The 26,825-nt window shown below is 34.1% G+C and overlaps 1 protein-coding gene across 7 annotated transcripts in view; it reads left to right on the top strand.

Annotated features, from left to right (window-relative positions):
• The window catches only part of PCDH7 (protocadherin 7), a 284,971-nt gene that overhangs the window by 136,803 nt on the left and 121,343 nt on the right, over positions 1 to 26,825 (top strand). For 3 of the 7 annotated variants that reach the window (XM_040554826.1, XM_040554825.1, XM_040554828.1), the window contains one exon: positions 258 to 474. The exons of 1 other annotated variant lie outside the window; for it this stretch is intronic. In XM_040554826.1, the coding sequence (XP_040410760.1) occupies positions 258 to 474 (217 nt within the window). The remainder of the gene's footprint in view (positions 1 to 257; positions 475 to 26,825) is intronic. 3 more of the 7 variants (XM_040554827.1, XM_040554829.1, XM_040554830.1) reach the window with 2 other exon arrangements.

Raw genomic sequence — 26,825 nt, 5'->3', positions numbered from 1 at the left:
GTTTGCTTAGCTTATGCAGCTGCTTGAAAGGAGTCTATACAAAACTGCATGATGGTTCTAGACTGTTTATGACACTAAAAGACCCCAGATACTCTGTCCAGCGGTCTTTTCAGGACTGTACTTACTGTTTGATTTAAATTAGACAAAATTGTTTAATGAGTAAATGTTGAAATACTAGTTTGCTTAAGTCATGTTTTGAGAATCAGTTGTTCATAGACTGAACTTTTCAGTGACATTCAGAATCTTTTCTCTTGCAGCCATTTCGTAGAGTGACGTTTTCTGTTGTGAGTCAGCCTCAGGACCCACATCAAGGGTCATTGCAGAGTTGCTATGACAGCGGTCTGGAGGAGTCAGAAACACCAAGCAGTAAGAGTTCATCAGGGCCAAGACTGGGTGCCCTTCCACTCCCAGAGGACAACTACGAAAGGACTACGCCGGATGGCAGTGTTGGTGAGGCAGAGCATATGGAAAATGGTAGGGGCAAACACAACATTCACACACATAATCTCACTAGCAAGTGATACTAAGTAGACTTTTGAAAGGTCAGTCCTAAAAATAAATAAATATATTAAATAGTTAAATTGTAATTATTTTATTTTAAAGTTTGTTAAAATCCAGATACACGAATTAATGAAACATAACACTACTAATAAACCCAGCACTTTTTTCTCTTTACATGTATTAAAATCTATACTGCAGAAGCAGTTAAAACATTGACAAAATACCAGTAGAGGCCTGGGGAGATGGTAATTGAATTAAATTCCATATTTTTCATTTTAGATAAAATACCATATATCTTCTTTTCCTTCCATTTTTGATTCAACAGCTACTTAGGAAATTTCCCAGAATGTAATATGTCCAGTGTCAGCAGAAAGAAAGTAGGATATAAAAACCCCACTCTAGAGAATTCTCTTTTCCCCCAAAATGCTATATAGCCTGTATTCAAAGTAACACTGAGTGTTAAGTCCATTCTTCATTATTTAGAAAAGAAGGATGTTACTTTCCTTTTCTTCACTTTATTTTGTACAGTATTTTTAGAACATCTCATTCAAATTCAGCATCTATTTATATAGAAGGGGAAAAATTTGATTCCTTATTTATGCTCTAGTAATTTTTCATCAATTACAAAATAAAAGTAATTTAAATTTCTTCTTTTCTGTCTAAAACTATTTAGATTAAAAAAAAAATCTTTTCAATTTGAAATATATTTCATAAACCCTGAATGATTTACTGCACTCCACTTACTGGCCTTCATCTAAAGTTTTATGAAGTCAGGCACTGACTTCATTGAGTTTTGATTTGTCCATAAACAATAAAATAAATTACTGTATGTCAAAGTGTGCAAATTTTTGATGACCAATGAAATAATGGGTTTGCTAATCCAATTGGAATTGTTGGGTATACTCAAGAGGGGTGGTCTATTTTCTGGTATAGACTGACTGAATGAGTTTGGATAAGCACATGTTTTAGTTTTTCAGAGATTACAGCACTGGTTAATTGTTCTTCATTTTCTGTCTTTCCTGAGATAGACATGTTTACCCAATAAAGGTATATTGTTTTCCATGGTAAGATATTGCCAAATCTAGTATAAATGACTGAAGAATGTCTGTAGCACTCTACAATTGCTTATAATGTATATTCCCCCAATAAATGATCAATTAATTGAAAAAGAAGATGGTATTATCCATCTAAAAATAAGATATATTAGGTTATGTATAAGTGTGTGTGTATATGTATTCTACTTGGTTGTTTGTATGAATATCTCTCTTTATGTTTACTTTTTCTGTGTGAGTGACAGGGGAAAAAATGATACTGGTACTACAAGAAAAATGGCAGAAAAAAAGATTTCTAGACATTAACCCTAAAATAGGATGATTACTTTATTGTCTGTTTTGTGGTTAGACTTTGGTTAAGAAAATCAAACTAAACAATTTGTTCATTTCCCTAGACATATAGCAGTATAGTTGATTGCTGGACTTGAAATTCTGAGTTCAGAAAGCGTGTTAACATGGAGTATGACTTAACCATATGGGAAAAACTGGAGAGCAACAATTGAACATAATTTTGAGTATATTCTGTAGCCAATGAAAATAACCCCCTTACTAAAATGTAACTGAAAATGAAAAGTGCTTGAGTGGTGTGAAAAATGAAAGCAAACCAGTTTATTTAAGTTTTTTAGTTGATGTTGAAACTGGCAATGCATTCTAGTAATTGAAGTATTTTAAACATTACTTTGATTTTTTCAAAGATAACTTATATTTGGTAGGATAAACTTGTTTGATTCAGTTTTAAAAATAGTATTCTATAGATAGAATAGTTAGAAACATATAGGCAAATGTGTTATTACACGAATAACTGACTGGAATCAAAAGTATCATGAAAAAATTATTGTATGGCAGGACCTGCATATAGTAATCAAGGATTCCTTCTCCTTTATAAAACCTTGAACTGAGACCTTTGAAAGGTGGGTGACATTGTGATGAAAATTATACTCTACAGACTTTTGGAGTTTTATGTCACATTTAAAAAAAACAAGATTTCAACAGTTGGGTGTTATCCGCCTCCAGAAATTTTTTGTTACCATTAATCAATAAATAATGACAGAACAGGATAGAATGTACTTTTGTTCCTCCATATATGTAACATCTGACATTTGAGTAAGATTTTTAAGTCCACTTGTATTTTAACTATTTTAAGCACAATTGTATTGTTCAAATTCTGATAATGTAATCTTCAATATTAATGGATCAGTCTGATGGAAATAGAATTGGAATTGAAATCTGTCAAGTGTTCAATTTGTCACATATAATTGGAATCTAGGTAAGATACAGAGTTTAGCTTGGTTAGGTTTTAATTAGAATTTATACTGGATTTTCATTCAGATTTTCCATGGAAATGGCACCTTGAAAGCTACCTTAGTTCTTGTTAGTACTTGGAATATTTACTATTTAATTTCATTGTCATGAAAAAAGGCAGTTATAATTAATTGCTTTGGGTTTCCACTCATTTTAAAATTTGCAAAGATCATTTTCAGCACTATTCAATAAATCTTCTGATGTGTTTGATACATTTTTGTGCCAGATAAGATGACTGAGGAAAACGAGTCGTTTTTATAGTTAAGGAAAATGTAAGAAGGTTAAGTTCACAACAAGAGTAAATACAAGATTCAACTTTCTGTTTGCTGGTAAGATGCCTCTTTCTACTTTATCAGGCTAGGGTAAACCACTAAAATGAAACAACAGGGAAAGGGGGTAATTTTTTTAAGAATATGTTGTACGTTGCCTGCCAGCCTACGTGACTGTCAGATGTAGATTGAAGTTTTGTTCTGATGATTAGCTGTGGTGTCAGATGCAGGCGAAAAAGAAAAAAAAAAGAAAAGAAATGCTAGCAGATTGACTGTGAAAATTCAGTATGCAAAGATCTTGTTAATTAGTAAAATCTGCAGAACCAGAAGTAACTTCTGAGTTAATTTATCCTCTGCCCTTGAAGCTTTCCTTACAAGGAAATTCTGCTCATATGTGCAGCCTTCTTGTCTAATTTTGCTGTTAGAATGGCACTGTCTTAATGTGAATTGCACAATAATTTTCTCAAAAACATTTTTATTACATTTGTATTTGTATATCAAGTGTAAAGACATTACCATGGTAAACGAGTTTCCTAGTTTTTTAGTCATAGCCTTCTGTTTCTGACAATGCCTAATGCCGCATATCTCAGAGGAAGGTAGAAGAAAAAAAATATCCTACGGCAGCTACTTCCAGAACTACTTTACCTCCTGACTCTAACAGTTAATAGTCAGCATATGCTTTAAATTGTGATTTTCTAAAAGATAGTAGTAAAAAAGAACCTAAGTTATCACGAGACATAATTTTCTTCATGTTACTGGCCTGAATGATATCTTTCAACAGTGAGTTCCTCTGAAGGCTATTAAAATTGTTTTATTCTTATTAGCTTTTTATACATTTTTCTCTTACTATACATCTTTAGTAAATGTGCTTTTTTATAATTATAAGAAAGAGCATGGAAGTATTCCATTTTACCCTTTAAATACTGTGGATTTTGTTTCCTTATCGTCTGTCTTTATTCTGAACAATATATTCCTAGGCTTCTCAGTCTTTGATCAAGATGTGCGTGTTAATTTTTTTCTTTCCATGAGCTTCTGCATTATATTCCAATGTAGGGGTAACTAGAGATGAATACTCACCATTCATGGAATGGACAAAACAGCCTTTTAATATTAATTTCTATGCTATTAATCATACATAGAATATTTAAGCAGAACTTTTCATTGTTCTGTTTCATGTTCATTCATGTAGTTCTGCTAGGTCTCTCTTGTCTTTCTTGAAATCTTCTTAGAAATATTTGATTATACTCCAGTTTTTCAGATTTCTGTATTTTTAGTATTTATTTTTAAGTATAGTGGCCTAATCAGTTTGATTCTTTGTTAAATATAGACAAATACCTCTGGCAGTGAATCTGCAGCACTGTAGATTTTGGCTCACATGCTCTTTCTTGGAGATTTGTTCCCATGCTTAGTTGTAATTGCTTGCTACACCTGAGATACCTATGTTAATGCTAGCTCAGGTATTTCTGCATGAACATATCTGTAATCTGCAGTGCAGCATTCTAACAGCCTGTATTTCAGTAGCGAATGTGTAAGGGTGGGAGAACAGCAGTCATCTCAGTGAAAGAAGGAAAAATAAGAGAATGGTTTACAGCTGATATTTTTACAAGGGGAAATGGAGTCAAGAAAGATTAAAGGACATGTCTGAAGTCACACAGGAAATAAGGGGCAGAGTTTGAAGAAGAGCTCAGAATTTTTGTGATTCAGTTACTTGACTCCTGCAAAGAAATCAGTAGATAAATTACACTCCGGCTGACACATGGGGAACTAAAAAGCAAGAAAGAGAAGTGCATTATCAAGATTCATACAGTCTGATAATATACTATGTTCACAGTGACAATTTAAGATTTAGACTGTAAGTGTCAAAGTTTCAGTGTAGAGAAGGAATTCATGGTATATAAGATAATGACTTGAAAATGTGAAAGGAATTTTGATGATTAATAGGTGTACTTAATTTTATTTGTAAGAGTCTCACTTTTGCTTGTAAGGTAGAGTATTAGTATGTTCTCTAGACAAAACTGTTAATAAAGTGAAAAAAGAATCAATTAGTTTACAGAATACATTTCCCTTTAGGTTTTTACAGTGCAAATAAAAATACAGGTTAATGTTCATGAAGAGTTAAATGTCCTTGTTGTAAACCAGACACTCATTGACTTGCTCCAAAGAATCTTTGCAGTTCCCATTATTTTCAGGTGTACTCTTCTCTTGAATTCAGGTCCTGAAATTGCACGTGAATAATTCTGTTTTTAAACTGTCTTGAAAATGTTAATGCAAGTAGCCCACCAGAGGGTTTGAGTCAGTAAAGGTTTTCAATATAGTGATAACATGCAAATAGTTTTTTTTTCTTATTTCAGTGCTGCTACATCCACTGTTTCTTAAACGTTACCCTACACGTATGACTCCAAAATACCAGAAAGTGCTGCACAAGTTATTGTATAATGTATATACATAAGAATTCTTATCCTCATTTCTGATAAATCCCAACCTATAAACATACACACAATGAACTCTGGAGTCTGTAAATCTAGCAACATATACATGGTAATGTTTTGGAACACATATTCAGTGACTTATTATGTCTTGAGCCAATTTGTTCTGAGAATGGAGTATTCTGATAATATCTGTAAAAGGCAATTTTATAAGAGGAAAAACAGTTTCGCAAGCAGAAGATGACTTCGCAGGGATCTCTGTTATACTAGTATAGTCTTATGTAAGAAAATGAATTGCCTCGGAAAAGCTTTGGCTGTTTTGGTCCTTGATTTTTTTCCCCCTTTTTAATCTTTTACCATGTTTATTTAGATGACCTTACTGCATATGTCAGCTTTTTCAGCAGGAGAACATATGGTTTGCTAACTTATGCATAGTAATACTTTAAAATTCAAAACTGCATGGTATTCTTTAAGAGTTACTGTGCACTTTGAAGTGTTATATATGTATACTTAAAAAGAAAATGAGGGAAATATATTTTGATTGGGTTATACGTTGCTAGTGCTGATATATTTTTACTTCATTAGGTTAATGACAATATAGAAAGGTAAGCAATTCTTTTAGGTTGTGAGTTACATGGCACTACACTGTTATTTTATCTTATCTGCTATTCTATGTTTACATTCTACTTCACATGCAAAGTAAAGGACCAAATATAGGCCAACTGTGAGCAGAAATAACTGTTTCAAGCTACCAGAACAGTACGTTGTTTATGTCCTCTCTCCTTACCTTTTTATTTTCCGTGACTATCCAGAGAAACACCAACAACTGCTGCATGCTTTCCATTCATGAAGTATACCCAATTATCATTGTGAATTGTTTTCAGCTTGATTAGGATTTTGGGTGCTCAGACAGTGCATGATTGGTTCTGCTGGAATCATAGAAGGAATGCATACTTCTGTGTTGGAAATCTACCCCTACTCATTGATAGCAAAGCTAATAATTCTTCATTTTTCTGATTTTCTGAATAGCATATTTCTGAATAGCATAGATTATTTCTCTTGCTATTTTTTGTTGCTCTCGTATTGTATTTGCTCTAGTTCCCTTTGTACTTCATAGTGAAGAGCAGCATATGGCTCACTTAAAAAAAATTAAAAGATTCCTTCCTCTACTTATGATTTCAGTATCCTACTCTTAAAAAGAAAATACATACAACAATAATTGCTCGCCACTCTTAAAAATGGTATATTATTACCAGACAACTTGAACTACCTTTTACTAAAACATATTTCTCTTTCATTACCTTTAAAAGATGAAGTCATATTCCATCAGTTTTTAATCAATAACTTGAAAATGGAGAAAGATACATTCTTAAGGATGTGTTACTGCAGTTTTATCTGTTAGAAACAGTGAGGGAAGGGTTTATGTGCATGCATGTGGGTGTGCATGCATGTACACTTCTTGGTGAGTCAGTTCTTACTGCAAATACCCATGAGATCTAGACAGTTGCACTTACATAACCTGCCTCATCTATGAATTTCAAATCAATTCAATGAGGTGGATAGGAAAGAACATACTAAACTGAGAAATGGAGAACTAAATCATCATAAAGTGAGGTGGTATGTCCAACGTCATCCTGTGAATTGATCTTTTGTCCAGTAATTGATCCAAGAGGTAAAGCCAAACTCTGCCCACCCCCCAAAGAGTAATAATTTGGACACCAGCTTCCAGTTTGCAGTCAAGTTGATGAGAGTTTTGCTATTGACTTAGTGGAGTTAGGCTTTTATCCAAGTCCTCCGTGCCAGCTGCAAGCTCAGGCTGCCTCCCACTGATGCAGACTGCAGAACTCTTTGATACTGTCAGAGTCCTGAATGTAGACAGGGGACAAAATGCTTTCCAAAATTTACAAACTCAAGGAAGAAGAGACATCTGGTTTATGAATGGAATATTTAGCAACCTTTGCATCCACTTCAGGCTCTTTCCTGGAAAAAATCAAATGCAGATAGTCAATGGAAATTTATTTTTCCTCAGTCCCAAGGAGTTCTTTCAGCATGCTGTATTTCCCCTGTACTCTGTTTGTAGTTAATGACATTTTCTTCAGTTTCCTGGACAACATCAGGTCTTTCTGTCCCTTCTAATCTTCAAGTATAAGGATGATCCAAAAGAAGTCCTTTATAAGGGGTATTTCTTCTCCATTTCACTGAAAAACACATTTTGTTCTCTTTGTTTCTTCTGTTCTATTTATTTCATTTTTCATCACACTGGATGTCAATATTTTGTTATATAATACCTATATAAAATTGATCATACCATTTTGGACTTTCTCATACAGTTTGGATGTTTGCAGTTTGATGTTTTAAAAGCTGGGGTAGTTTTTATTACATACAAAAAAAATAAGATTGATAAAATCAAGAGAAGAATCTCTATCTTTTCCTTGAGTCCACTTAAAAACAAACAAACAACAACAAAAACAAACAAACAAAAAACAACAGTTATTATTTTATTGCTATCCAGAACAAATAAGTGACAGTATTTTCAAAATTTTGTAGCTGGGCTGAAGGGCCAAGAGCATATCTAGTTGCCCTCACAATTGAACCTAAATGAATCATAACAGTCACAAAGATTGGTGTTTAAAAATCTGCATACAAACTCAAATATCAAATGTACTGAATTGAAATGGGCTCATATATGTTATAATCATACATTTAGATCAGTTAACTACCCTTTCATAGTAAAACTTCACCTTGAGTTATAGTGGAGTGCAAGTACAAAGAACATAAGTATTATCCTGAGTTATTGATATTTAGAGCATTTACATAGGCTGCTCCATTTTCACATCTAAGTAAAGTCACTTCTTAAACTGTTCTTTCTTAAATAATTTGTATTAAATATGTATAAAAATCTAAAAAATAACTGTGACAAAACGTACATACAAAAAAAATCAGTGTTGCATTTTTTTTACATCTAATCCATTTTTTACATTGGCTTATCAAAAAAAAAAAGGAACTAAAAAATAAGACTGAAAGTGGCTGTGTTCTTATGTACTTCAGCAAATATTAATGTGAGATTATGCCAAAATGTACAGAATGTTATTTAAAGGAATTAGAAGCCCCAGTACGATATGCGACATTTGGAGTTCTGAAAATTCTACTTTATAGGAAGTAATTGGTCTTCAGAGAAAAACAGCAATTTCTTTAAGGACCAGAGGATTTCAAGAGCAGCATAATATAAATTCAGACTTTTCAGATACTGCTGAATCTTACTGTAGTGTCACCTGTAGTGTGTTTTATATGCCTCAGCAACACAGCATTCAACATGAATGTCAAATGATTGAATACCTAGAAAAATGATAGCATATGCTATTGATGAGCATTAGGATTTTTGATAAATTATATCAATTTATTTGTACAGAAATTTAAAGTAAAATTCCAGAGGAGGTTGACTTGTATTGGGCACGGAGCAACAACAAAAAAAAAGATTTTAAGGCTCAAACATAATTTTTATGCACAGATAAAAGCAAAAGCAAAGACATAATTTATTATGGGAGAAACTGTAGTTTGTTAATGTGCCTTTTAAAAGGGTGGTCGTGTTTTATATTAGACTGGAGTATTCTAATAATACTTTAAATCTCACATAACAGTTTACTTTAAATGTGCTATTAGAAATAAATCGGCATCAATGATTGATCCATTCATTTTTAAAAGAGCTGCCCATTCTCGTACTGTAAAGGAAAAACACATCTCTCAGTAGATAATAATAATAAAATATAGATAAATAAAAAGGATAGATGATTAAAATATGCATTTCTATCTACCATATAAAATAATTGAAATTAAGGCATGAGTATAAATTTTTGCATGGGTGATAGAAGAAGTAAAGTGTACAGGCAGTGAAGGAAGAACAGTATTTATGGAGTTAATTTATTTTGCTAGCTGTTTGGTTGCTCTTGCAACCAAACGAACGTGCCCATACTGGCTTTCCCAACTTGCTTGTCTTAACCTGTTTTTTGCTGTATCTAAGGAACAAATCAACCCTAAAGTACCCTGTGGGGGCACTTGTTCTTTTACTAAGCAATCTGTATTATTTCATCAATGAGAGAAGTAAAATCAAAGTGCATTATATCTGAAATCATATGTAAACAAGCCATAGGACAAGCTCAAACCAAAGTTTTTTCTTTTCCTATGGGTTTATGACAGATTTGTTTTCTTGATCCAAAGATTCTCTCTCTCTTCTCTCTTCTCTCTCTTTTTTTTTTTTTTTTTTTCCCAGAGATTTAAACAGTGTTATAAAGACCAGTAGTGTCCATAGAGGAAATCTTGGAAAAAGACTTCTTAAACTGAATCCAAATAAACCAAAAAGCCTGTGGTATTTGTATGCTGCTGTCATACTACCCTCAAAGTGTTTCAACTGTGCTGCAGGTTAATTGTTTTCTTATGTAGGAGCATTTTACTCACAATTAACTCATACTGTCTTTGAAGAGGAGAATGTGTCCCCTTTTGGGGCAGTGCAATGACATTTATATTATCATGAGATGTTGAAATAACATGTCAATGGAATTTGACATTGCAAGCTTTTATTATGAACAGAAGGCAAAGAGATCTGATGTAATTTCACCTTCCACTGCTATTAGCTAATAACAATCTTTTATTCCCTATGTGGAGAATAGAAACCATTTTGTTTTAACAGAATATTTGAAAAAAATAAATTTAAGCACATCTATCATAAGCTATTTTGTTAATGTCTTTCAATGTTTAATTCTATTACCAGTAGCCGTCATTTCCTGCTACTGAATTGCATAATTTGTGCTAACATACATTTCATATTCCATCTATTGCAGTAATAATACAGGGATTATTGTGATATGCCAGTAGATTTGACAGCCCTGGGAATATGATTCTTTCTGCTACTTCATACATAGCCACAGTTCAGGTACATAAGAGAGTAATAAAATAGTTAACATTAGTTGTTTTCTAGGTTTCTCGTGTTTTTTAGGGGGGGGGGGGGGGGGTGCAGGGGAAGAAAGAGCCACATTATTACATAGGATGATTTTTAAAATGCAATCTATTTAAGTATTTTAGTTGTGTTTCAAGATGTCTGATTCAATGCCCTACAGCATGATTAAGGTACTGTGTTTAATGAAGTTTCATTGTTGTGTTACAATGTTTGGTTAAAAAAAAAAAAAAAAAAGTAGGCAAAGATAGCTAAAATTAAATCTTGGCTTAAAAAAATATGTACCAAATGTTTTTATGCTTAGTGAAGATTTGTAATGGCATGATGATAGAAATTTCATTATGCCTTGTAAAGCATTCAAGAAAATATTTAAGCTGCCCTGAAGCACTGGAAAAGCACTGCTTGATCCATCTGATAATATGCAAGGAGCCTGAATATTCTGACTTAAAAGTGTTACGATCCATACTGGGACCCTGTTTCCAGCATGTTGCTGTACAGAATTACGGCGTACTGGCAGAGGAAAGAAACAGCGTGGGCTTTGGTTCTACTCTGAGAATGTTCTGGCCAACAGTCTGAGATTTTAACAACTAACATAGGCCTGAGGAGACCTGAAAGAAAACAGCATTTAACAATTTTAACACTGTATGTTATCCTTTTTTATTTAAAAAAAGTGACAAAATAATCTATTCTGCCCATAGTTCTCTACCTAGATGACACCAAAGGTGGAGGGGAAAGGGTAATAGGAAAAAAAATATATCAAATTTTAATCTGTACCAAAATGTCTTCTGTGTATGTTTTGATCTAAGGGACTCAACAGCAGTGTGCAAAGGGCATGAGTAGAATTGATTTTTCCTACCCTCTGCTTCCACCTATACTGGAAATGGCCATATCTGCAGAATTAAACTTGGGGAAATAACAGTGGCATGAGAAACTGGCTCGTGGACAGACCCTGATGAAGCAACATGGGCTGAGAGTCAAAGGGGAATACATCCTAGGTATTACAAGGGGCAATACATACAACAGGCTCTGTCCTGTCACAGCGCACCATTTTTAACAAAGGATGTTCCTCAGAGGCATAGCTCACTTGCTAGGAGCACAGATACAGAAACCTGAGACACAGTCAGATCTAATCTAAATAGTAATGGGAGAATACAGAAAAGCTCAAGATGCCCCTAAAGGTTCAGATAAGTGAATATTTTTCTTGTGCTTTTCTGTTCAAAAGGAAACAATCGCCTTTAGCTTTTACCAGGTAGAGTCCCATATGCTATTGCTCACGCTGTGAATTTTAAGTGGACCTTAAGACATTACCCTGAAATTTCTTGACAAACGTTAACTGAGTAAATTAAGGAAGTTATAAAACTAAAGTTTTGTCTCTAACAGAGTTCGTCTCTACCAGGCACTTGTTTTTACTGCCACCTGACTTTTAGAAGGTGTTTTTTTTGAGAAGGACTTAAGTAAACTGTACTGAGAAGACTAATTTGTTTATTACAGTGAAGATAAATAGTAAGAGAACTGAACCAAGACCAGGTCAACAGTGATAGAAAGTCATTACAGTAAGATGGCAGTTAAGTTGCTTGTGTAAAATTGAGTTAGCACCCAGAGGACATTACCTACTGGATAGGTGCTCATGTCCCCAAGAAGCATTAGCTAGCATCCTGGTTGAGACTGTAACCAGAACAGCTGAGATAAAAGAATCTGATACAAAGTCCACTATTCTTGGCATGACGAGGCTGCCAAATGCTACTATCTGTGTATCATGGACAGATTTTTTTGTCTAATCACAAACTGGCAGTTCTTATCAGCATCAGGTTTATGCAGAAATAGAAAATCCACCTAGGACTAAATTTCAACAATGGATTAAAATAGTTTTACTGAACAGAATAGTGATATTTAGTAAAGGAGATTACTCAGGGCATAAACTTCAAAGCAGAATGGGTTCCTCTATTTCTGAGCACTTGTACTAACCTAATTTTAAATACTCTTAACATGAAGGAACTCCTTCAAGTTCAGATCACCACAATATAAAGAGATTTTTTAAATGCTGCTGCAATTAAAAATGCTATGTATTGTCTTCTGGAAAATAATGGTACTTTATTAGTAATGAAACTCAGGAGTGCTTGTATTCTACTCACTGAAACTAAGGTCAGTTGTTCTCTTCCAGAAAGTATGGAACAAGCAGAATTGAATATATATATATGTATATAATTTTTTTTATAGGCTCAAGACTTCTAACAAATTCTGCTCTCTTACAGAAATAAATTTTTCTAAACTTTACCATATTGGTTCCATTATTTTCTCTCACAAACATCTCTTGAAACCTTCTTGTGCTTTGATTTTCCAAGTATCTTTACTTCATTGATAAATAATTGATAAATAATTGATAAATAATCCCATCTTCATCCAATTATATGTATATGTGTATATATATATATGTATAAATATGTATGTGTATATATATATACATGTATACAGCATAGTTCCCAAATAAATGTTGAGAGAACAATCAAATACAAAGAAATTCCTGTAGTTCGGAGAGTTGGAATAAAAGTGCCTTTTTAAAAGTTTCTGCTGTGTTGATTGATGTATTCTTGGAGAGCAGAGAATCCCTGTGTTATGCCTCATAATCTGGTCTCAAGATCTCCAACATCTTAAGCAATGAGAGGGCTTACTGGGACTTGCCCGCGTTGTGTTTTGCTACTAATCCTGAAAGGATTATTCATTTACAGCAGTTAAAACAAACTCTTGTAGAGAATCTAAATCTGAGTTATTCTTACTTTTCCACATCTCACATAGGACTAAAATTTCCATTAAACATTGCTGCAATAATCACTACTTTTTTTCATTGGGAACTGCAGTCTGCACAAGGGATAAAGTTAAGCATACAGCATGTCTAAGATTCAGCTGTAAGGAGCTAGATTAAAACTTCACCCGCACTACTATAGCAACTGTGTAAGGGAGGGTTTCTTTAACTATTGGAAATAGCTAAATTTAGTTCCAGCCTTAAAAGCATATAGGTCCTATATTTTGCAACAGTTTTTCTTTTAACTTAAGCTTTATACTGAGACAGTGAAAACACCACACAGAACCTATTCAACCAGGCAACCTGTTCCTTACACCTGTGTTGTAACTAATGCTATCAGTGGGGATGCAGAATTGTAGGAAATAGCTACAGCCGTTATTTTTTAATGTTTGATTGTAGAAATTTGAATCAAATGCCAGCTGTACGCTAAAGCACATTAAACTAATTCCTACAACTCCTGAGCTGCTTGTATATAGTAGAATCTTAATGTCAGAAGCCATGGAAAACCTCTGTTCAAAACAAAAACAACAAACACACACACACACCCCAAATTAAAACACAGAACAAAACAATGAAAAAAACGCTAGACAACAGATTGACCTCAAAGGGGCATATAAATATATATGAATTTATGATAGTTTTAATTTACCTTCAGATATTTTCAACTTTATTTTGCTATTTCTATGCTTCATTTCTAACACCTGAAGCCTAGCTATATATATATTTTATATTGCTCATAACTCCTGGAGCTGTGGCTTTAGCAAAAATAACATTTCTGCAATCTGGCACTTCTGTGTGTCCCACAAGACACTCCTATAGGAAATGCAGAAGAAGAATCTCTAGTTCATTAAGATGACTAGTAAAGATAATTATATTTAGAAATCTTCATACTATAAAATAATGTCATTACCTAGAGCAAAAGACCATTTACATTTTTTTTTATTCTATCAGTGATTATTGTCTTCGCTATATATATATAGCCAGTTCTGAAATAGCATGACTTGTTCTCCCATAGCATCACATAAAATGTTCCTGAGCTTAGGGAGAGCTGTGGTGCTTTGTGTCATGGAAAATCTGACAAAAAATGCAATGTCTGTACTTTCCAAATCTCTCATCACTGGGATTCAAACCTGGAAAAAAAAAAAAAAAGGCAAATGTTATGATAATCTTATTATTTTTAAAGAAAACAGTGAGAGGAGTTTATTTATTTATTTATTTATTTATTTCCTCAGCTTTCTAACAGGTAAGGGTTTTATGAAAGTTTTGGTGTACTGTCTAGTCTGAAACCTGAGCTTGGACAGACTTTGAAATCTTTGCAGTTACTACTACAGTCAAGTAGAGAAAACTATTTTATTTTTTTAACCTTAGTAGAGATTTCTTGCAAAGACCCTACCTTTGGTGAAGTGAGAGAAAGAAAACAGGAATACCTCTATGACATGAGACTTCTAAGACTTAAACAAAAACAGCAACAAAACACTTTTTACAAAAAAAGGAAAGTTGGAAATTAATTACGGGTAAATAAAATGATACCTTTACTCAAACGGGAAGCAAGCCATTAATCAGTGATTAATCAGCAACTCAGGTAGCCAAATAGTAATCCTTGCAGGGAATGCAGTTGCATCATGCTGCGTCAGCAAGAAATAAGCAGCTTCCACCTTTGAGTGCAACTTAAGAGTTCATTTCACAGCATGTATGGGAACTGATACCAAGAGCTGGAGAGTCTTGGATCTGTTTTTCAGCTCTGCTGCAGTCAGTGTGAGACAATGAGCTAATTTGTTAATCAAAAAACAGATGCAAAATCTGTTTCATAAAATTAATAGGAAATTATTTAGAAGTGAGCTTCTCCAAGTGAAGACTGCTGATAACTGAAACTTTCATGTATGTTACTTCTAAGCGCTAGCTGGATTAAGCTCAGCCTTTACCCTGACTATTCTCACTCTTCAGAGAATCTTTATATTCATTGTTTTTTCCAAACGTATACTTGTCAACAAATGAAAAGAAAAAACAACGAGGGAAAAGACATACAGTGGCTAGATATGGCACAAAATACTCGTTTTCCTAAGTAAATATTTTCCCCCAGGGATGAGAAAAGTGTATTAAGTAAGCTAAGCTCTACAAGCCCATCCTATTGATTTTATAATGGAAGTAGCAATGCTCAATTCAGGTGGAGTTGCTCTGACTCTTTCCAGGCCTAGCTGTTGTTGTTTGATTTTTGTTTTGTTTTCCCCTGAAAGGCTTATTATTAACAACTATATCTACTGTCTGTGTGAGTGTCAGGGAAGGGGAAGTTCACAAAGCTTCCACTACTCCAGCAGCTGTAGTGAAGGGCCTTTCTTTTCTTAACACCAAGCTTTAACACAATGCAGTAGTTTTCAGGAGAATTTGTATGCGTTTGTATTTTGGGTATCTTTAAGAAATAATCTTTTGAACAATGACTTAATTTTAGCGTAGTATATAGGAGTACTATTGATCGTGAGGTAACACAGGTCATTTTGCTGAATGTTTTGGTAGGCTTAAGGAATAATTACCCTTCTGTTACGCATGAAGAAACAGCTAACACCGTAATTAACGCAATGTTAAATCATCCTTGTAGGTGTTTAAAAATATTTTTTACAGCTTCCTGATAAAAATGATAGTATATTCTCTGATAGTTTTGGAGTTCAAAGCAAGAAGCAGTGTCACAAATTGTATATTAGTGAAGATGACTCTTAGTTCTTCCAAAATGCAGATTTATGCTTCATTTTGGGTTTTTAATAAGTTTAAAAAGCATGTCTTCTGCAGACCTTCCAGAAACATATTAACCAACATAGCAGCAGCTTTTTAATTTTTGTAATTGTCATAAGAAATAAAGAAACTTGCAGCAGATAATTATATGACAACAGTATAACCATTAATGTGAAAATGGCTTCAACAAAAGTAACTTTCCAGCATTAATTATAATAAATGAGATTCTTTAGTTAGAGACAATGAGGAAAGGGCATTTTATATTTATACTAGGATTATACTTAACATTTTTTCTTACACTTTAAAGTGTCATAAATCTAGCGTTTTAAATTATTTATGTTACATTCAATTAAAGGTTAAGTTCAGCTAGCTAAGAATAATCATAATCTAAACAAGAAAAAAATGCATTAAATACTTCATTATGCATTTTTTTTTTTAAGGAAAATGGATTTTAATAATTTCAAGCACATAGATACTTTGGTGTACACTGCAGTGTTTTTCTATTCCTTCTGTTGAATTAGTAGAGTCTGTTTCCCCTGGTAGTGGAAGACAATCTGGTAGGTAGTCAAGGCTCTGATTCTAGGTCATACACACTTTCTTTCCTAGTGCACCCATGAACCTCTCTGTCATTGTTTAGCTATTTATGGAAGCTTTTCTAGGTTTATTGACCTGGTGAACTATTGTCGCATAGATGAAAGCTCAGTTGCTCTTCTACATATAAATGTATTTTTTCTTTAAAATGCTGGCTTAAAAGATGTTTCTGTACTCAAGGTGGTGTTTCATTCCGGTCATATGCCAATTTTTAATCCCTCAGTGGGAGGGGAATGGGGAAAGGGAGGGAGGGGTGTAGAGAGAGGGACTTTCCTTGCAAGAAAGGCATGAATTCTTCAGAAATATCAACAGTCTAAAAGAGTGGTAGTGGTGGTTCCCTCCCCACCCCCTTTCCTGGAAAAAATACAAGAGTTTTGTTTCAGTCAGACCTGATTTAAGTCATATACTTCTCCAGAAGTGAATTCTATATATGAAACAATTCTCCTCATTGATATTACAGGCAATAATATCCTACAGCATATTTCTTTAAAATCTGCACTTACTTGGGTATACATACCATTCAGATCTTAAGAGCTTCCAAACCTTTCTTTTTTTTCTCCCCCTTTTACATTCAAATTTCACTACTACTACTGCTTATTTTTGTTAGTTTTATATTTTTGTATTTTTTGGAGTTAACTTTACATTGTATAATTGCTTTTAAACTATTTTTATTGTTTTCCTTTAATATTATGTTAAAAAATATGAAGGAAAAATCCAATTAATTTATAATATAATTTTATTCTCTAGAAAAGCAATATTCTTTGATTTCTAGTTACTCTTGGTAGCTGTGTAGGTTTTGAAATCCTTTGGGCTTTTTTTAATCCTTTTTCTATGAAGGGTTTGTAGTCAATAGTTGATTATACTAATGGTTAAGGAAATTGTTTGACTTCAAGTATAATAAATGGCAAAATACTTAATGTCTCTTGTGAGTGTTACCATCACTTCATGATGATAATATATCATGTAGCTTATTAACCTTGCAGGGGTGCAAAAATAAAGCAGCAGGACATGCTGCAGCAGAAATATTCTTATCACTGCTTGGTGATTTCCTGTCTTACAGTAAAATATCAAGCAAACTACTAATAACAATTGTAGACATGTTAAAAAAAATCCTAGTTTTTTTCCCTACCTAATTTGTTTAGAGCACTGAAAATGAAAAATTCAGAGCAAAAACTAACATAGGATAATAGTTTTTCCTTTGAAACTACCGAAATGAAATCTACCATGAAAAAGTTGACATTATTACACAGAAGATATAGTAGATGACCTAATTCTTTCCTTTGCTTGATTATTGCCTACAGTAGCATGTGCGTAACAGCATGCAAACAGAATATGGGTGTTTTTTACTTAGGTTTCTGAGCGATACAGGACCTTTTGTTAGGGTGTAGCATTGCATGGCTTATCCAAGTAACATATAATTTATCCCCTGCATAAATTCTCATCTTTTTATTGTCTGCTGTAAAATAAAATGGTTCACTGTAAGGCTTATATTTTTTTTTAATCTTCATTTCAAGAAACTACTTTTTATGTAGCACAAAGGAATGTTGTATGTGGGGAGAAAAAGGAGAAGAGCACAGATTTGACCATTTTCCTATTCTTTATTCAAAGAGTGTTTTACAGACCTGTTTGTTAAAGATACCCAGTCCGTACTTGATCTGTAAAGGTCAGTTGGTTTTTGTTATTGTTTTCATATATATATATCCAATCAAATAATAAAGATTGATCTAACATGGCTAGTTTTTATTTTCAAAAAAATCCGTAAGCCAAATCATATTGGAATAAAAACATTCTTAAAACATATAGAAAGCATTTCCTTCAGTAAAGCCATGCAATATGGAAGAAGTAACAGCAACACTCTCTAAATATAAATATTCATTCTTCCAAAAAGATTATCTTCGAGATTTTTTTCATAAAATAGAGACTGTACAGAGTGGAAGAAGCCTCCCACTCAGCAGTCCCATTCTCTCACAGACGGCTTTGTCATATACTTCTTGCTATAAATTGGCTTAGCTCCTTCTTAATACCACTTACATGAAAGAAAAGCCAATTTTTACACCTCTGTTATGAGGCAGAGAGAGACTACGGTTTTGAAGATGAAAAATAATTGTATGGCCACTTCATTCCTTTTTGTCCTTATGCCTTTAGTCCTTTCCATTTCTGGGCTATGAGATAGTCAAAATTTTTAAGTACAAAATGTTTTGCAGTGTAGTTCTTCATTCAGCCTAAGTCTGTGGTCTCCAAGCCAATGTTCTTCCTTTCCTTTATCTGTGTGGAGTGATCCCAAGCTTTAAGCATTTGTTTTAAAGCCATCTAGCATTGGCAAAGCCCTACAGACTTGGCAAATTCTCCAGAAGCCTGGATGAAGACTTGTACATGCAGTATTCTAAGCTGAGTTGTTGATAACACAGATGAGTCCATGTGGAACTTACATGCGAAGGCGTATATGCAGATATATAAAGCATTTACGCAGTAGAGAAAAAGTTTATATCAAATAGATTTTCTTTAAAAAAAAAAAAAAAAGAAACAGAAGTAGTAATATCCAATTCCAGAAGCAATAATTTTTTGAGTTAGCACTGTAGAAATAATTAGTAATGATTCAAGATGTCAGACAAGTATTATTTCCACTCTTTGGTTTTTGTATCTTGCAGAAATCTTTGTGGCCTTTGCAATACGATATTGCTTTGAATCATTACAATTATATAAGGTAGTTTGAAAAACAGGCAAACTAACCTGCAAAGGTTAAGAAAATATTCATGTGTTATTTGATACATCATCTTCAATTACACCCCAATTAACATCCTTAAGTTAAAAAAAGGAAGACAAAAAATACTTCAATAGGTGTGTTGAATGTTTCTGCATTAACGTATCTCTGGAGATTGTGACACGCACTATTTTTAATTGGATATCATGGCTTTAACAATGGTATAAGCTAAGGTAACATCACCACCTATACTCTTTAACTTATTTTGGAGAACAGATTTAGTACTTACAGTGTAAGACTTGGAGGCCAAGCCGCAGCTCCCTGTTAACAGTTGTTAAAGCTTCAGTTGCTCAAGACCAGAGACAAGCCAGTTCATTAGGCTGAAAACTGAACTGCAGCTTCTCAAAGCTCATAAACAGGTTAGTTACTTCTTCACTTAGATGAAGTGATTCTGGAGCCCAACTATAGATGCTTCCCTTTACCACTGCCTCTAGGAAGCAGAATACATCCATAGGGTGCTGTTACCTATTCCTGTGACGTTGACACCTCTTGAAATAACGGTGGTGTTGCTTCCCCACTGACAGTGCTCCCAACTCTGTACACAGGTCTCCTCTCTAACACAGGTATTCACCAATTTTGCAAGCAAATAGATCTTAGATAGATCTTAGCTGGGTAGAGGAAAAGTTCCTTCAGATACGTGTTGTTTTTTTTTTCCCCCCCCCGGGTTGTGAGACAATAGCAATCACCAATTAGTAGCTGAATACATACACTTAAGTACATGTAGCAGTTTCCACTCCATACCTTACTTTGCTCTACAAGTGGTAGAGAGTGGGCTATAAGATTTTGGTGCCAGTTTCTAAAAATCAAGCAAATTAACTGAGACTATTAGCCAAACTCTAAGCAGATTAATTAACTCAGGAAAGCACCCATCTTGTCTGGAAGGTACTAATCACAGCTGGCTTCTGCCAACAAGTGAGCTGAAGACGTGTTGCTTACCAGCTAGAACCCCCACCTGACCACACAACCATCAATAGCAGGTTGGGCTGAGCCACAATCATTGCTGCGATGAAGTCACGCTCAGCTGTATGACCTGGGTAGAGCCAGCATTTCTCTCCATTGTTCACATTGTAAACAAGTACTCCTTGCTGCTCATTACAAAAAAAGCAAGGATCCCTCTCATCCCTGAAAGGAAAATACATTTGTTATCACTGTTCCTGTTTCTGACAAGCAGTAAAACAAAATCCAAGTATTGCTAGGCTAAGACTTTTCCCTTTACTTCAGTACTAGTTTGAGGCAATTCATTCTCTTTGGTATCCATCCTAGGATCATGAGGACTTCTAAGAAGAAAATCATTTCTATTACCTTTATAGTCAGTGTTGAGTGTAATGAGTCACAGCTGTTCCAATGAATCATAACTAATTAACCTGATGGGTAATGCCTGAAGGGTTCTAATATCTACTAATAAGACAGTAAGGTTATTGGCTTACGTTTTCAAGTTTCCTCATTTTCTAAAAAATGTAAAAGGCAACTATGTTTTTCCTTTAAGTCTGAGTGTATGAGACCTCTACAGGCCAAGGAGGTAGGCATTCTATCAAAATAAGGGTCAGATTTAAGGCACGTCTTGCAATAATAGGGGAGCAAGTGTCAACCTAAACCAGGTCTTACTGAGCATTAATAACAGGCTTATTAAAAGTAACACATAAGTTAGTAACTGCAAATAAGATCATGTATGCTTTAGAGAAGAAAAAAAAGTTGGCTTATGAGGTGGGAGGTAGAGTTAACAGAAGACTTGGGCAGAAAAATAGTTACTTGTATGCTCTGCTTTTCAGGTACACATCAAGAATAGATTTTGAAACTCAAAGCTTTAACCTCTGTGAAGGTAACCCTAAATAAATAGAAGAGCTAGAGAAAACAAAAACAAATATATGTGCTATGTTTGCTATCCAGAGCTAGCCAATATGAAACTCTGGACACACCTACAGTGCTTCAGTCTTTAGAGCTTAGCCTCAAGCTGGAGTGGAGGAAGACATTTCTTTTCATGTGGGATAGTGTTTGTTCTGTTTGTTTTGTGTTGTTACTTTCTTTTTTAATATGGGAAGTAGAGCAAAAACTTGATTTGAAGCTTATTCAAGATCCATTTCTTCTTGTATTAGAGGCAGTAGGGTTGGATGAAGCAGCTCTCTACACTTGAAGTTGCAGAATGGAATGCAAATCTTATTAACTCAAAATAGAAAACCTGTGAAAGAAATTTAATTCTCCTAGATAGGATTCTTGTATGGATGGAGGAAACACCAGTTTCTGAACTGCACATTCAGAAGCTCATGTAATTTTAGTATGCAGGATTTTACAAGGATGTTGAAGAATCGAAAAGTTCTACAGGAGAACCATGAAATGATTTTTAGTTTTTAAAAGTTATTCAAGTAAGAAGGTTCAAGTTGTCAGTATGTTTTGGTCATTGGCAATAAATGTCATGATGACAGCTTTTTTTTCTTTTTTCTATCTAAAGAACATACTTCAGATGTACTTCTCAACTCCTAAAAATCGATACTAAAAATCCATGCTGAAGGTCTAAGACCAACAAATTGGAAACAATTGTAAAGGCAGAGGAGCTTCCGTGTAGAACAAACACATAAAATTATTGGATTAATATTTTATTTTTGTGGTATGCTGATCATATCATTCTGTAATTTCTGAGATTGCATTCCAGTTAAGCGGGTAAGATACTTCTAAAGGTAATGAATAATCTTTTTTTTTTTTTTTTTTTATGTTGTTAAAATGTATCTATAATTTAACCTAATTTCATTTTCACTCTTTCCCCTGTAATATACTTTTGTAAAGCAAAGGCTTCTGTTCAGCAAACTTTTGTTCACTTCAAAGTAGGAGGTGAACAACATTTCTATGACACTTTTTACTTACCCATTCTAGTTCATCTTCGATGTGTCCCATGGGAAGGACAGCACTATAGGAGCTTTATATGTTTAAAAGATTCATTTTCCCTTTCACACAGCATATTTGAGCATTTTTAGTCAGTTATGCTCTTTGAGTAGAAAATGAAGCTTTTAAACATGAGAATAGCTGTGAAGACTTAAACCACCTAAAGAATTGTTGAGAAGCCCTTCAGGTACTCTTAACGTTTAATATCTTTGTATTCATATCAAACAGTAGATATGGCGGTCTGCTTTCAGGTGTCATTTACCAAAAGTCATCCCATTTATGTTTCTGAAGAAGTTTAAGGCAGTGAACAATGTTACATACTGACTTTTTAAACTCTACCCAGTGTATGTTCATAAGTGTGTGTGTAAAGTATGTCATGCTCCAGAATACATGCCAGTGATAGTTAAACCTTCAATTTAAACAGCATAAGGTTTGAACAGCAAGGATTCATCCTGGCTAAAAGCCAAATCAAAATGTACACTTTATATTTTTTATCATTTTGTGGCCTGATCTCGCTATGGCGAAAAGTTCACGAAATAACTGCTAAGAGATATAGGAAAAAAAAAATCATGTCACTATATAAGTAAAAGAAAAGACTTAAATGAAACTGTCCTTGAAATAAAAACTACAGTGATGCTTACAATTCTTAAAGAATGGAGTTACCAACTCGAAGGAAAGATGATAGCAAAAGGTGCTGCAGATCCTTTTAGCATCTTCCAGCAGTAAGCTAAATGACATATACGGAGGGAGCTTCCAATCTCATTCACAGGGCAGATGCTCCTCACCTTGGTGTACAAATAAACTACCTGTACTCAATTTCGAAGACTTATTGTGTTGTAGGCTATGTATCCCTCTGTTATATATAAGTGGAATATAATTTACAAAAAAAAAAAGTATTACAATCAAGTATGGAATGGGTATTATGTTTTAAGATCATGTGGTATTAGCAACTCGTTTTCTAGATAAAGAAGATATTCACAAGTATTTAATGCCCTGAACTTGTCTCTGGTTTGCTCTCAAACTGTCCAAATATATTTAATATGTTTTTGTGCAAGTTTCTGTACCTGCATGCTCATTAGATGGTTGCCTTCTGATGATTTTCTCTGGTTAGTGATACATTTAGCACATGCTATGAGTCCGGAGATTTTTAATGTCTAATGTTTAGGAATTCTGAAAGCTCTGAGACAACCATTGATGGCCTGTAACATAGATGTTGGATTTTCACTTACAAGGCTCTTGTTTATATTGGAGAGTCAGGCTATTAGGTGACTTTGGTTTCACCTGCTATTTGAGCTGTTTGGGTTTCCTCGTAGTGTAAAGAAGGTCCTAATTTTGTAGATCTGTTTGTAATTTGCTTTGGTTCTCTCAAATTCAAACTGAAGTCTTTATGAAAGAGAAATAAAGACTTAAATATACAATTGCAGAAGCCCTTTTCTTCTGTAATTGCTTGAGTTTCGACTGTTGGTTGCATTACAGGATGTAATAATATGGATAAGCCATATGAATCAATACAAAATGAGTCTGAAAAGCTGCTATTCATACCTGTTATCTGACTGCTTTTTAGTCATACTGTTAGCAAGGTTCAGCTCTCTTTTAAGGCAGTCAGTCACCGTTTTAATTACGTCAAGCGATTGTTCAGCCATATGTACCTGTTCTCTCTGAATTATTTATTGTTGAGAATATTCACAGGTGTTTGATTTATTCAAATTATTTGAATAAATCACACAGTAGTCCTGTCAGCTTAATAGGATTTTTATGGACAAAACCAATAAATCTATGCTGACATTTGTTGTGACTAGAAATTATTTTTGTGGCTTCCAGATGAGAAACCTCTTCACTAAAACTTTGTTTCACTTAACATATACAGTTACATTTAACATATGCTATCATCTATTTAACAATTACAATAACAACAACATAAAGGTTAACCAAAATATGACTGTGCTAACAAGGGAAATTTCAATTCAGTTCAGTATTAGACTGTGCCTTTTAGGCAGCTTAAAACAAACAACTTCTTTCTTCAACTGACTTCTGCTGATTTAACAATATCAGACTGATGAGATTCAGAGTGATTCACCATTTCCTCTGGCTTCATGCCTAAATCTAGTCAGTCAAGACTAAGACTTCTAAGTGTAGAATATCATGCCAGATGTTGACTAAGCTTATGTTGTGAGGCTAGAAGTCATTAGAGATTTCATATCTCCAGTTAATGTAGCCAAGTTCTATTCTCTTTTGAAGAGAAAGATGAAGTAAAGGCAGACTTTTTTTCCCCTCTGCATTTGCCTCCGTTTACTGAGAGGACCTATTATTTACAGTTGAAGATATCTATGTTATTACTGTGGTTTTCTAAACTAACAATACATAAACAAGTTAATTGATTACACAATGTTTATAAGTTGCACACTTGCATTGGCTTTTTTCCCCCCATTTTCCTTACAGTTTTTAAAAAATAGCGCTAGAAATTTCTCTTACCATGCAAACATGTTTGTAGCAGCATATCCTCTGCTGTAACAGCTTAACCAAACTTGCCAGATAGAGAAACAGAGATGAAAACGTGTTTTGTTTTTGTTTTTTCCCTCTGATTTTTATCCTGGAGAAAAATGACTTCAATTTGGCTTCAGGCAGCTCTAACTTATCTGACCCCATACTTACTCAGCAGATTGTTCAAGGTCTCACTGCCCTTGGCATCAAATCAGCAATCCCTTTTACATGGATTAACTCTTCTGGGAAACTTATCTAGCACATGAGGTATCTAGCATATGCTGTGCTTCAGAAGGAGACATGCATGCATCTTTCTACCGAATTGTTTCTTCAGTAAATTTAGGTTTATTGTGGCTACTGAATGGAAAATGGAAGTTTGTAGGGAATGTTTGAGTTTACTTGTGTACTTGCTCACATTACTGATGGAATAACTGATCATATGCTCCATTTCTCTTGGCTTTCTCTCGAATGTCTCTTCCTAAACTTTACTATTCAAAATTCTAGAACTGATCACTGGTAGTGTGCAGTATTCCTTCAGTCAGTGTATTGGTATCAGGATACTGAGTTTTAGTGGTTGCAACTTTGCTAGTGTAGAAGTAACCTCAAGTGTTTTTGTAGATAACTTAAAAAACTGATTTAGATAAAACACAAACGCACATCTTAAGTGGTCAGAAGCATATTGGAGAGGAATTTTTCTATTACATGAATGCAAAACAATGTAAGATGTCCGTTGTCTTCGCTTTTCCCACTCACGTAATTTTATCTGACATGATTGTCAGAGCAAGATACAATTTTTTTTTTCAGCTTTTATTTTCCTGAAATACATTTTATGTTTCAAAGCGTGATGAAACTTTACTATCCATTTTATGCACGGTGTATAGGGATCAGACTTAAATTGCACTTCCTAGAAGAGAGAAAAATGGCATACTATTTCTTTCTTAAATAGACAAAATAGATAGCAATGTAAGGACTTTATACTTAGGGATGAAGATAGATATTTTAATCTGCAATGATCAAAACTCTTTCACTACTTATAATAAGACAAAGAATTTTCCAAAATGCTATAGAAGTATCATCGTTCAGCTTCGTAGTTCATGTAGTACTGTTAAAAGTAGGCAACAACTTCTCAGCTGTAAACAAAATTCTCAGACTTGTTTAAACTCTATGCCAAAGCTCCACAACATAAAAAGAAAGGGAATTATGGTGTAGAATTTAGAACTCTTGACCTTATCCCTGAGACCATTCCACAGATGTCACTAAAACTTATTCTCAAGATTCTTTGTATCTTACAGTTATGGTAAGCAGAACACATTGTTTTCTCAAGTTACCAAGTTGGAACGAAGAAACCCTTCTGTATTAACACCAGCTTTTGCAAATCTTTACTCAGTAACTGACTATCCTGAGTTCTGCTTCAATGCCAAAACAAAACAATACCTCAGAAATTGAGGATCTTAGCGGGAGGGCAACAGAGATTTTGCAGGAAAAGAAGGAAGTTTCAACCCTAAAATAATCATTTCTACAGCAATAGTGAGCTACCCTTTCACTTTACGAAGCTTTTAGTTTGAAAATAGTTCAACTATATTTTGAAATAATTACTTACCTCGTAGTAACTTACCTACTTTAAAACTAACAAACTGCCCCAGTAGATGTTAAACTTTCTCTTAATTGGAGAAAAAAAGATTAAATTACTTCTTACTTTGATTTTATTTGGAAGCTAAGCAAAGATGGATCCTTACTTTGCACCTCCTTGTGTTTTTATATATATATATGCCTGTTGACTGTAGAGGACTAAAAAATATGATTTTCTCCTTTAGATAGATGCTAGATAACCAGTAGTGGGTGTTATTGTTTCTTTTTGGAGTCCAGGTTTCTTCTAAAAATCTGAATTATACATCTGTATATTTAGATAATACATCTACAAAATAGCATGAAAATTTCAGACATCTTTGGCTGTCATTGTCTTGTCCATAGAATCATTTCAGCTCAGAAGAAAGTTTGTTGAATCCAGCCTCATACTCAAAGCAGGATCAACCCTGAATTTAGACTAAGCCCTTATCAGGGCTGCATTCAGTCGGATCTTGGAAACCTCCATGGAC

This window comes from Cygnus olor, chromosome 4 (genome assembly GCF_009769625.2).
Source record: "Cygnus olor isolate bCygOlo1 chromosome 4, bCygOlo1.pri.v2, whole genome shotgun sequence".
In the NCBI taxonomy this organism is placed as follows: Eukaryota; Metazoa; Chordata; class Aves; order Anseriformes; family Anatidae; genus Cygnus; species Cygnus olor.
Note: the sequence above shows the minus strand (reverse complement) of the source record. Positions and strands in the feature narration are given on the sequence as shown.